The sequence below is a fragment of the Drosophila ficusphila genome, unplaced genomic scaffold, assembly GCF_018152265.1.
Source record: "Drosophila ficusphila isolate 14025-0441.05 unplaced genomic scaffold, ASM1815226v1 contig_791, whole genome shotgun sequence".
In the NCBI taxonomy this organism is placed as follows: domain Eukaryota; kingdom Metazoa; phylum Arthropoda; class Insecta; order Diptera; family Drosophilidae; genus Drosophila; species Drosophila ficusphila.
The window spans coordinates 26,107,812-26,120,338 of NW_025064737.1; the positions used below are offsets into that span (position 1 = coordinate 26,107,812).

General features: G+C 43.8%; 2 protein-coding genes across 2 annotated transcripts; one reads left to right on the top strand and one right to left on the bottom strand.

The window, feature by feature from the left end:
* Positions 1–3: 3 nt before the first annotated feature.
* On the bottom strand, positions 4–4,758 carry LOC108099462 (allatostatin-A). The gene is made up of 3 exons (XM_017203011.2): positions 4,571–4,758; positions 815–1,250; positions 4–751 (listed from the first exon to the last, which is right to left on the bottom strand). Exons 2-3 carry the CDS (start codon positions 1,206–1,208, stop codon positions 681–683), a joined length of 465 nt encoding a protein of 154 aa, XP_017058500.1. The 5' UTR covers positions 1,209–1,250; positions 4,571–4,758; the 3' UTR covers positions 4–680.
* Positions 4,759–9,009: 4,251 nt separating this feature from the next.
* On the top strand, positions 9,010–10,640 carry LOC108099635. The gene has a single exon (XM_017203265.2). The coding sequence runs from the start codon at positions 9,181–9,183 to the stop codon at positions 9,427–9,429; it is 249 nt and encodes an 82-aa protein (XP_017058754.1). The 5' UTR covers positions 9,010–9,180; the 3' UTR covers positions 9,430–10,640.
* Positions 10,641–12,527: the final 1,887 nt, after the last annotated feature.

Genomic DNA, 12,527 nt, shown 5'->3' on the forward strand with positions numbered 1-12,527 from the left:
AACTGGATTTGCTCGCGCAGTTTTGCTGCGCCTATGTTTATTTGGGTAGGTATGCATGTATTCACAAAACAATTACATATTCGTAATTTATATAATTTTAAATTAGTAATCACTTTGCTCAAACACTTAGTTACATCGATATTAGTATGCAGTAGTTTACCCAATATTCGTGCTTCTTCGAATGCCGCTCTTTTGTTTTGAGAGAGAGTTCCCCAAGTATATATGTTTAAATCCGCGTGTATATTAATTTATGCCCCTTTAAAATGTACATATATGGAGTACTGTAAATTGGATTGAATATGCATATATAATAGATTCGTATAACATTTTATGTACTTCTTCCTTGATAATTGCACACGCCAGTTTCATTCTCCTTCCGGTTTTCTTTTTTTTTTTAGATTTTTTAACATCTTTTGAAGGCTGCGGTTGATAATAAAAACTAAAAATAAATACATTTGGCTTTAGCGATTTTTAATAAATATTTTTCGGGACGAGGGGTGTGCTCCGTTTAAAAAGACATTTAGATTGGCTCCTGGTGGTGATTTAAGTTTGTAGAAGAGTCTGAGAGCTTTTTGCAAGTACTTCATTGATAATTTATAGGTGGAGTGGGCTCCTCGACGAATGGCGCACGGCTGGATTTGTTCTAGTGTGCCATTCGAAAGGACTTAAGCCCGGTTAACTTAACGCCTTCCCAGGCCAAAGTTGAAGGGCTGCGGACGCGTCGTTCGCTTGTTCTGTCGCCCAGGTCGCACTATAAGTCCGGAAATCAATTGGATAAAGGATATCTATATTTATAACGAGGTGATTGACTTACCATTACGCTCGGCCTGCAAGTAGTTCGCTGGCGGCACTCTGTAGTCGATCTCGTTGTCCTGATCGTAGTCGTAGTCGCTGCGCTTGCCCAGTCCGAAGGAGTAGGGACGAGACCTCTTGCCCAGGCCAAAGTTGTACACCGGCAGGCGCTTCATCCCCGGTGCTCCGTTCGTGTACATGTAGGCCCGGCGACCCAGACCGAAGGCGTACCGCTCCACCCGCTTGTCGATGTTGTCGCCTCCGTTGTCTCCCATCTCGTCGGCAGACAGCAGGACATCTGCATCGCTGTCGCCGGCGAGAGAGCTGCGCTGATCCTGGCCAATAACCGGAGAACTGGCGATGTAGCCAACGCAGCAAATGGCCAGCAGGAGGAGGTGGGCGTGTAGGGAGTTCATTGTGATGCTGGGGGCGTGGCACGGGATAAGGGACACGTCTGGCTGCAAAAGAAAGTGGGCAAAGACAAAGTGAACAGGCGGCGAATAGAATTTTAAGCGCTCGTCCCAAAAGCCTCTGTGTGTCAAAGCGTTGCATACTTTGTGGCGACACTTGTCGCCTTCGGTAAACATGGATACGCATGAGTTAGGGTGGCTCACATGAAAGATAGCAAAAGTTGAATAACTTTTCTTAACGTTTATAAAAATTTATTAGGTAATCATGTAAATAGGAATTTGTAGAATTGTGAAATAGGGAGCTATGCTTTATTTAATAAGAACCCCCTATTTTATATTCTGGATATAAAAGGAATCTACAAACGATTTAATCAGTTTTCATCATTAACTTTTTAAAAAAAGACGAAGTTTTTTAAACTATTTAAAATCACTATTAATTTATATCTATTCTCAAAATCGAATACACCCTTATTTTAAGGCACATACATGCACCTCCGTTTTACGCATATTAATGCAAAATACAGAAGCAAACAATCGACGAGGAATTCCACGCAGCACACAAAATATGTCAACGGCAACAAATGTCGACGCTTTGACAGCCGCAGCCCGGCAGCTGAAAGGCAGAGCGGCAATGGCAAACAAACAGTCAACAGGACCAGAAATAACGAACGAGTGAAAAAATGGCCTGCAGAGCGCTGAGGAATGCGGCCTAAAAGTTTGATGGCATCGCCAAAGCCGCCGGCAGTGCCACTCAACCATGCGGAAGGTCTTTGGCCAGCGCGAATTGCAGCAGACGCGACGGCTTTTCTGGCTTTTCTGCTGGCCTTGCAGGTCGGGTCGTAAAAGCTGAATTTGATCCGCGCAACGAGTGGCTTAAACCGCTTGGCAGATGCCACAATTAGCCAGGACAATTAACCGAAAATTAAAGCCCGACCAGACGTGAAATGTCTCAACTTAGCGTGCCCTTAAAGGATTCCATTAGCGGAATGGCAGTGTCAATGGGTAGCAGCCATCAACGCTTTTGTCGGGATGTCAGTGCCATCAATTTAAAGTGCACGCCGGAGGAGAACAACCGGCAGATATGTCCTTCATCTGCTTGGTTGCATTTCCGCGGGAAAACTCCGTTGCCAGGACACGTAGAAGCCAACCGAAGAAGTCTGCCTCCTTAAGGACACTTCTTGTTTACTTACGCAAATTAACTTTTGCGTTAATTTTCCCAGAAAGAGGACTTAAAGGCCTGCGACTTAGCAGCTTAGTTTGTCGATGGTTTGCTGGGGCACATAATTATGTGCAAACACGAGCCAAATCAATTAATCGAAGCTCGCAAGAGTTGCGCATACGCACCGAGGCCGGTCATAAATTCACTGGGTGCATGTGCAACAGTGCCACAAATCATGCAACAGGTTCCCCGACAAACCATAGACCGCGAAAGTGCCGAGGAGAACGCAAGCTCCGTGTTTGATTTACAACATGGAAGGGAAGGCAGCTGTGCATTTTCCACGCAGGACAATAAAGTGAACGACTGCCGCCGCAGTGCAAAAGGCTATGGCCCCGAGATAATAGGCGGAAAATCGTCACATTCGTTAGACTTTATCAACCGCAACGCGACGACAACAAAGCCGGCGAACTGCGAACGGAGAACGGCGAACTAATCGTAAATCTGACGGGGGCAAAACAAGTTTTGTGAAAAGTGTCAACACCTTTCGCTATTATTTCCATTCCTGCAATAAAATCTCGTTTGTCGTCCGCAACGCCCTTGGCCGCAAATGGGATTCAGGCATTATCTGTTTATGAATTTACGCCACTTTCGGCCATAACTCTTCGGCTCCGCTGAGCTTTTCTCATATCCGCAGCGGCGATTAGTTTTGACCGCCGAGCAAAATGCAACGGAAATTCAAAGGAGCGGCCAAGAAGGGCCTAATTAAGTTGGAAAACTTTCCTGGCTTCGCCGCGAAGGCAAAGGGAAAAAAACAAAATATAGCAGCTAAAGTCAGAGCCAAAGGATATAAGCAAATTTTCAGCTCCAGCGAGAAGCAGCTCCAAAGCAATTTCAGCTGATGCTGCGAATTACCACCGACAGATCCCTCAGGTGGAGCTAAAGCCAAACCTCGAAATGAGCGAAAAATTAGCTGCGTGCAATTGAAACGCTTTTTTAAATTGAAAGCCCTGCCAGCGGGCGAACCCCCCTCGGTTCACCTTCGCGCTCTCTAAGCTCTCCTAATTAAGTTACGTTCAGGTAATGAAGTGGCTAACTTCTTTGCGCCAATTTATGGCGGTTGGGCAATAAAAAGCCAGCACCTCATCGCTCCCCAGACCTTTCGACGGTCCTTTGTTTTGTTTTTTAGATGCGGCTGACCCTTGTTCGCTCTGGCTTCGCCCACTTCCTTGTTTTTCTTTAATTCGACATGTGTATCAATTCTGAAAGTAAACATAAGCTGACCCGGAGCGGCGAATCATCCCCATCCGGAGGAGGAGGAGGAGGAGCCCGTCCTACGACTTGCCCCAACATCAATCAACAATTGTCCTCCGATTTGTTTATTTAATATTCTCGTCCTTGGCTTTTGGGTTTTCCATGTGTGATCCCATTTTTTCTGCTCTCGGGCGCGCTGTTATTTATTTAATTACAATTTGATTGAGGCTTGTCTTTTGTCTTCTAGCCTGGTTTCTGGGAAACTGCGAAACGATTTGGCTGGGTGTTGTTGATATAGACTCTGATGCCATATGTCAATCGTCGCCCAAGGCGTTTTATATAATCAAATTTGGGATTGTCTTCGCGCTAAGCGATTGAAAATGAATTGAATTGGAGTGCTTTCCTTAGATCAAAAAGTACATAAATTGCATTTCGTTTTTCTTGCATACTTTTTGGGGCAAATGTGCTCATTGAATTGTGAGCCTATTGCGGAATGTTTTCACGGATTCTAGGTAATTATTTTGAACTCCAAAAGAGGCAGAGTTTGTTAAAATGTCTTTACTAAATATATGGTCTTAAAATGAGCCTATAGCCTAAATATAGATATGTACTATTAAAAAAGAGACAAGAGGCTTGATTCCAAACGTGCCTCTACAAAGAGTTCTTGAAAGAATATAGCACTTCTTGATTCATATTTTAAGTTTATAACAATTACAATATATTTGTTCCGAAAAAAGGTTCAATACAACCTAAGAATTGAACGTATTTTAACTTGTGTTAAATGCCTAATCAAAATTGTATCTAACGCGATAGCAATTTTTAATTTTTGTAAAAGTAAAAAGGTTTTTTTTAAGAGTATTGAAATAAGTAATATAATAATTTTTGCAAATATTTTTCAAACTGCACTTGGTTCAGAACTATTCATTATCGGAAAAGGTAAATTTCTTTCACAACTTACAGCGAAATGCGGATGCCGCTGGGGAAACTCACAGACCGGAATGCACAAAAATCGCGATGCAACTTTTGCGGGATCGCACTACAACTTATGGGATACGCGGCGCAACTTGAGTGCCAAGAGGTTCCGCGGAGCTGTTAGCTGGCTGGTCCTGTTGCACGTTGACAGATCAGATGTCGGTTAAGTTTTGAATCCGCATCCGCTGGCGCTCGGCCTCTTATATGAGCGTTTTGCGCGCCCTTATCAACGAACCGCCCACACGACGGTCGCTGAAGTGACGACAATGTGTGGTGAGTTTTCCACGGGTTCTCAACACGAACGAGGGGTGGTTTTGGGTCCACAGCCGGGGGTCCTTCGCGCCAAGGATGTAACAAGTGGCCGAGGACAGGCGGCTTTTCCGGAAAACCCAAGAAACTGTATCTCGAGGAAAGTGTAACAGAAGCCGAGAAAAATCAGAGCTTCTTAAACGGTGTGGAAACTGCAACTGGGGGAGAGTGCGCTGCATATATGCTAGATTGTATGCTAAGCAACGGTGCGTATGATGAATGCGATGTTGCGGTTCATTAGGAGGTTCAGCAGACACCCACGGAATATCGCCCCAGCCAGCATGTAAGTCCAACTATTTCTCATTTCAATGGAGAATTGCCAGTTGACTGGGCGCGCATTACTCAAATGCAGGACACTTTGCCTTCTAGCGCCTTCGGCCCGACTTTGTGGGCAATCCTCGGAACACAACTGACAACTCAAATGACATGCAACCCCGGCACTATCCCAATAACTCCCCTTCTCAGCTGTAACATTTCAAAAGCGAAATGCCAAGGAATTTTATGCGGATGCCAGCGTCTTTCTCACAATGCCGCCTTCGGGCCAGAACGCATATCATTTACCATTTGTCCCGCTGCCACATTTGTAATGCTCCTGGCTTGGATTTCTTTGAGAGTTACACAAATGTCAGGGTAATACCAATTCGACGCAGTTTGTGGATTTTGCCGGGAATATAAAAGGATTACCATAAGAATAAGGGCTAGTATAACAAATATTTTTAAAAGATTTAAAAAATATATAAAAATACAGTTAAATAGTTAAAAGTTTTTTAATAAACTACTGGGATTTCCCGAACTCTACACTTTCTTTCCTATTCTCGGAATTTCGCCCATATTTCCAGTCAATCAGCTTACGTTATTCCAATACGTTTCACTGCATTCCGGGCAATTACCCAGATGGAGGGGAAAAAGGAGCCGGGAAATAACCATTACACAAGAAAATCCCGCTGAGACGGTGCTTAGTTGTAAATAGTTTAATTACCAATAAAAGCAAAAATCGCTGGCTAATTGGAAAATATTGAGAAATAAGCACATTGATTGGTTCTGCCGCCCCCCTGGAAATGTCTGAAAATGGTTCGGCCACACGGGTCGTATACGCAATGTTAGGGTCACAGCGAGAAAACGAGGGGACCCACCGATATTGCATTGAGATTTGTGGCGCAATTACAATTTGTCCTAGAAATTTATACGTTTTTATGTTTTTCTCGGTAAAATGGCGGCTAATTGTGACCATGACGTCAGTCATCACCAGACGGGCATTAAGCTCCTGAAAAGCCATAGGCATAATCGCAATTCGCAGTACTTTGGTCAATAAATGCAATTGCATTTTGCAAGTGGAATTAAATAGCAATATGGATATCAGATATATGAACGTGGGCCAGCGCGTGCTTTTCATACTCACCACTGGCGATCGATCATAAATCAGGCCGAGATAACAGGGCCTAATGACATGGCTCGTAACACCAAAACACGGCTAAAGCGTGGCCGCCCCAATCTCGATGGCCTGACACTGCCGCGTCATCGCACCGGAACAGGTTAATAAATTTCCCAGCGGTCTAATCTCGGGCCGAGCAGCTCATTTGGGTATTTGGCATCTGGCATCTGGTTCGGGCCTTGTGGCACATGTGCATATGGCCAGAAGGAGGATATGCGCCATGCGACTCGATTCGATTCGATTTCTGTACGCTTTTCGGAAAGACAAGTTCAGCTATAAATCATCACCGCGGACCGGCGGTAGGCAAAATAAGCCAAAACAAAGACACAAAATTAAACCTGCAGTTGGACGGGCCGAAATAAAAAAAGAAATAAATACAAAATCCGAGGCACCCAACCAGTTTAGCCCACACCTACTCCACACACAGCGATACTAACTTCCCACCGAAAAAATGCATAAGCGAAAACATAAAAATAACCAAAGAAAACATTTTCGTAGTTGTTAGACCAACGAAGAAAAAAAACAATAAAAAAAATGGAAAATCACGATTCTTATGCAGGTTTTCGGAGATTTTCCCACAACAAGTTTTCGTTTTGGGGTTTTTCATCTCTTTTAATTGATTCTGCGCATGAGAAAAACGCAGTGCAATGTGCACTTGAGATCCAGATGAACTTATGTGGCGTCAGATATCAGCAACTTGGCCAACAACAATGGCAGCGGCAAGTAGAAGCCACTAACTGGCAGCAAAAATATGCATTTATAATTAGAAGTCAGCCAGAAGGCGCCCAGCGGAGTCGAGAGCTGAAACGATTTATGGCCAAGACTCGCGACCGTCTTTTTGGCCAGATGCGTTGTCGGGAATCCAATCTGTACAGCCAAGTGGGTGGGTGGCATGCAAATGGCTAAAACTGTTTATAGATGTTATGTATAATTAGATACAAGTGCGGTGGAGTTAACACAGTCTTTTTCAACCTCTTAAACAATATTCATATATCCAGACGCTTTGAACAGAACAGTTTATATGCCGAAGAAGAATCTATGAACAATAACGACACAAAGCAAGAGCTGTTTATTAGCTATTTTTAGATTCTTCTGGTTAGCACTATTATTTTAGCCACAATTGTCGGCACTTGTCTGCTACATACATTCACATAAACATTTGTAAATAACTGCAATACATGTGTAAGCTTGCCGGGAAGAGTCGTAAAGTTAAGGCAAAGAATGTTGCTCGCTCTTCTGCTGAATATTCTACTCTCTCTCTTCCTCTCTCTCGCGATGACACACTTTCCGACATATTTAAGTAGGTGAGCAAACGATCACCTGTGCTTGTATGTGTCTGTGCTTGTGTTTGTTTGTTTGTTTGCTGGCACCCCAAGCACAAACATACGTTCTCCATTCTACGCTTCGCTGCATTGAAATTTCTTTTTTCGCTTTCTTTTCGATCCGAGTACGAGTGTGCTCTTTCTCTTTCTCCCGCTCTCTGTTGGTCGTTTGTTCTGTACTCTCTCCTGTTCGCACTCTCTCGCTCTGCTGACGTCAGCGGCGACTGCGGTGTTATATGTTATATGGGTCACCGTAACTTTTGGGTTCTTGGAGAAAACTGGTAGTACAAGTATTCTGCTTCTTCTTCTGGCTGAGGAAAGTGACGATCGATCGAAAGCGAATGCGTTTGTTTGTCTCTTTTGTTGTTTCTTTGCTCTCTCCGGCTGGAAATTCTTGTGGTAATTTTGAGGTCAGGTTCAGGCTGTTAGAAAGGCAATTCCTTCCCCCTTTAAAGCATTTGACCACTCTTATTAAATTATGTAAAAGCGAGTCCAAAAAAGCCCAAACAAACAAACAAACTACAATATAAAGTCTGCTGCGAAAGGTGAATGAAACTTAATGAATGCCAGCAGCAACAATAAACAGGTGAGTTGCTGCATTGCTTAGTGATTTTCACTTGCTGCTGTTGCCGCTGCTTTTGTTGTTGCATTTGTGTTTTTAACTTGCTGTTGTTGTTGCGAGCGTGCCTGTGGAATTCGCAAATTGTTATGAGTAAAACTACAACAAAAACAAAGTTCCACTGAAAGAGAAATAAGAAAAAATAAAGAAATACATACAAAGACGACGTAAAGATTACACAAGCGCAGCGTCGTCAATTTTAGAGGGGTGTGAGTGGGGGGCATTAGAAACAACACAACAACACTCTTCGCTGCAATCAAGAAAGCTCTCCCAAAATCAGCGACTGCGACGTCGTTTGAAGCAGCGACCACGAAGAGAGCCACGATCAGCTGCAGAGGGTACACCGAAAGCTATATTATTGGTGTTACATTAATATGTGGTATAATATACACAATTTTTTTCAAAGTACAACTTTCTTCCAAATAAATATCCATTTAATTGGCATTAGAAAAAAAGAACAAGCTTTTAAACTTTTGGTTTGGAATTACGAATAGATTTATTCGACTTAAACCTGTTTTTTTTCTGTGTAGAGAAATTTATCATTTCACTGCAGCACAGCATGCAGTCGACAGCGACGTTGGCAGCAAGCTCTCTCTGAACAGCTGCTGATCGCAGCGCTCTCTTGGCTCCCCAGCTCTCTTGGCGCTCATCGCTGTCGACGTCAGCGTCGACTTCGCTGTCGAAGCCTCTGCCGTCTGGGGCCTGGCCACAAAAACAACACCACAGCTTTTCGAAATTAGTTCTAGTGAGTCTGTGAAAGTGTGAGCGACTGCGAGGCGCGATCAATTGGCAAACAACCGCAAGCGGATCAACTGCTCCACACGCCGAATACCGCCGAAAATAAAGATCGGTCTGCCCATCACCAGCAACGGCAATAACAACAGTACCAGCAACAACCAGACATCACGTGCAACATGTCGCATCAGTGCAGCTGCGGTCGCGACCTCAACAACAACTACGTCTCCTATACGAACGCCTACGCCAATGCGAATGCCTCGTTGGACCGCGAGGCGTCCACCAGCGGAAAGTCCGGCGGTTCTCCGCGCACCCAGCTGACGGCCAAGGTGATGTTCGGCACGGTGGGCGCCATCAAGGAGCTGCGCGACAAGGAGCAGCAGCAGCAGCAGCGACAGGCGGCACGGGCGGGCGAGCGGCGCAACTGAGCGAGGGCTGGGCGGTCCTCGGGGGCGGGGCGGGACGAACGGCCGCCGGAGCGGTCGAGTGCTGTGCTGTGGGTTGTCGGCGGGGGATCTCTGGCTGATCGGAAGAAGGATATCACGGAGATTTGGATTGAACGTAACGAATTCGCGGAACTCTGAAAAACTGAATGATCATGAAGAATGGCCGAGGTCCTGCTTTGGATTTGGATTAATCATGAAGAATTCACGGAAGGTCCAGGTGATTTGGTTTCATCATAAGAAATTCCCGAGGTCCTATGACTCCCTGGTTAATCCAAGTAGTTCGAATCGTTTGGGCGTACTGATGACTCAAACGGGTGATCTCTGGATCACGTTAGAGGCTTCAAAGTGTTGGCAGGGGACAGGGCAATCTGTGTAACGACATTCCTTCTCAACTAAACTATCAACTATCCAAAAAGAGCAGTAAAACCAAGTACATCACATATTTATTCAACTTTTTGTTTGCCACACTATCCCTAACTCTCTCTCTACCTTCTGTAAACTCCAGCAGAACTCAATATTCAGTGTAAATTGTTTATTACATATATTTATACTACATAGTGCAATACTTTAGCTATACAGAAACACACACACGTAGGCATAAGTTTGTTTTATTTTGTAAGTGCACACGCATACACTCACTCATTTTACAATGTTGTTTAATTTTTGTTTTGTTGTTTACGGGCTCTGCGAGTTTTGGGCTGCGAATCTGGAGACTTCCAGGTGCTGCTGTAGCTCAAAACGCAAGGCACGTAGCCCACACACACACACCCCCACACACCATACACACCATATAAATATAACTACACATATGCGTAATCTTTAATACCTATACTACTGTTATTATTAATAATCATATTGTATGTGCCGCACGGGGAGAGGAAACCTAAACCGAAACCGAAACGGAAAACAAAAACTCAAAAATGATTCCTCCAAATGGGATGGTGTTTGCTCAAGTGATTTGTACTAAAATGGAAGCGAAACGAATTTAATCGCAAATTGAAGCTCAATTGAAGTGCTGTAAATGGCGAATGTTTCGAGAGCGAATTTAGTTTAGAGAGCGGCGGAGCATCTACAATATATTTATTAAACCTATGGAATAATATTAAAATGTATGTCTACTTGTACATCTATTTATAGAGCTAATCCCAACAAAGGCGAATAAAATCGAACTTTTAATAAACTGAAAACGAAAACATCGGGGACTCTGCAGATTGGCAATTTCAATTACTCCGACAATGGACTGTACACTTTTTCGCGTGGGCGGGGGCAAACCTTTTTCTTTCGCCGGTCGCCTGCGTGTGAAAGTAAGAAAAAGAAGCAGAAATCAACATTCAAATAAATTATAAATTACAATAAAGTAAGGGGAAACGTAAAATATGCGAAACGAAAGCGAAGTCTCCGGCCCAGAAGGCAAATCCAAAAGGCAACCGCGTGTATTGTAGTGTTCCAGCGATTCTTTTCGTATTCTGCCGCCGTCTCGCACTCTTTATCGCCCTCTCTTCTAATTATGAGTGACTGGGAGAGTGTGCCTGTGTGCGTGAGCGGAGAACACTCGCTGGTTCTTACGCTCGTAACAGTGACCCAGTCTCGGTTTCTATAACTTGGAAAGAGTCTCCACTACGTAAGTACATATAAAAGTGTGCTGTCGTCATCGGGGTCCCAAACTTTTTATTTCGTTTCCACTTGACGCCCACGCCGCCTCCTCGCCACGCCCCCGTGGAACGTTGCTTATTAGATCAAAGCCAGAATTGTTTTAGGGTTTTTATTCTGTGTCGCTTTCAGCGGAGGGTATTAAATGTAAGCTACAAAGTGTAACTGAAGAACTTTTAGCACTTATATGGAAATTTGCAATCTCTTAGGAGTTCCGGATTGAAAATATATTTTATTATATTTTGAAAACTTCGTTGAGGAAGAACTGAGATACTGCAGTTCTTTTGGCTGGAAGTTAAGGAATATGATGTATTTTTATACCTAGAAGAGCATTTGGACTTCGACTACATGAAATCCACTTCCTTTCACGTTTTCATTCTTATCCGCCGTTTTGGAGGGCGCTCACAGTTCAATTGAATCCAATTGACCAAGTGCGTGGCTCTTGTCAAGCAAATACATTTGCTTACGTATACTTAATTTACGAGGCGTATACGTAATGCAACGCCCACCAATGCACCGCTGGCTACTGAAACTGAAAGATAAGCCAGCCGGGGGAATGCTAATTGAACCCATTTACGGTGCTCTTCTGGCCGACTAGAATTCATGCATTTGATTGCTCTTTAGCCGCTTACCTTTGACTTTGTCTCTTGGCAATTGAAATTGCAGCTGTTGCGACGCAGTTGCCGATGATCCAACTCTACCGCTCACCCGACTTCTCGACCGATTTCATCACCGATTCGGATTCCGATCTGATAACGTTACATGTAAGTGCAGCTAAAAGCACTCAAGAAACGACGAGAATCCGGGCATTAGGCCAGCGTCTGAGGGGAATGTCACACTAGTGAGTAAGCGCTCTGAAATTCCTGCATTTTAGTTAAAGAAATAAATTGTTTCTAGATTTATTTTTAAGGTTTTGTATTTAAGGTATCAGTGGCTTCTTTTTTGGAACCAGTGCAGTTTTTAGTGCTTAATTTTCGCTTTGCCATACGCCTAGAACTATGGTTTCTTTTAAGCCAGAGTCTTTTCCTCATCAATTATTTTTCATTTTCCAAAAAAATTTTGAATTTTCAGGAACTGTACTAATGTAAGTGTTCTGCAATCTGTATCTGCAATCTACTGTATTCCTCAAGACACTCTCCTATCGATGTCAAAACTCTTCGCCAACGGCTCTATTTCCATTTCGAATTCTATTTTAAGACACTTTGCATTGCTGATGTCATTTGTTTTCTATGCATATTCTGCTTTTCGCCCGGATCAGTTCCGTTCAGTCCAGCTTGGTTTAGTTTTGCCCGATTTCCATCCGAGGACCCGGGGGGCTATCATTACTGTTACTATTACTGTTACTGCTGTTGTTGTTGTTGTCACTTGGCGGGTGATACATCAACTTCTTAATTTATGAGGTGCAATTTTTACGGCCTGGCCCCCTGATT

What these genes read in the sequence shown, in the direction of transcription:
- LOC108099462 (XM_017203011.2), bottom strand. Translation starts at nt 1,208, where the DNA reads ATGAACTCCCTACACGCCCACCTCCTCCTGCTGGCCATTTGCTGCGTT. An exon ending in CTTGCAGGCCGAGCGTAATG is followed by an intron (nt 752 to 814) that starts GTAAGTCAATCA and finishes CCGGACTTATAG; the next exon opens with TGCGACCTGGGCGACAGAAC.
- LOC108099635 (XM_017203265.2), top strand. Translation starts at nt 9,181, where the DNA reads ATGTCGCATCAGTGCAGCTGCGGTCGCGACCTCAACAACAACTACGTC.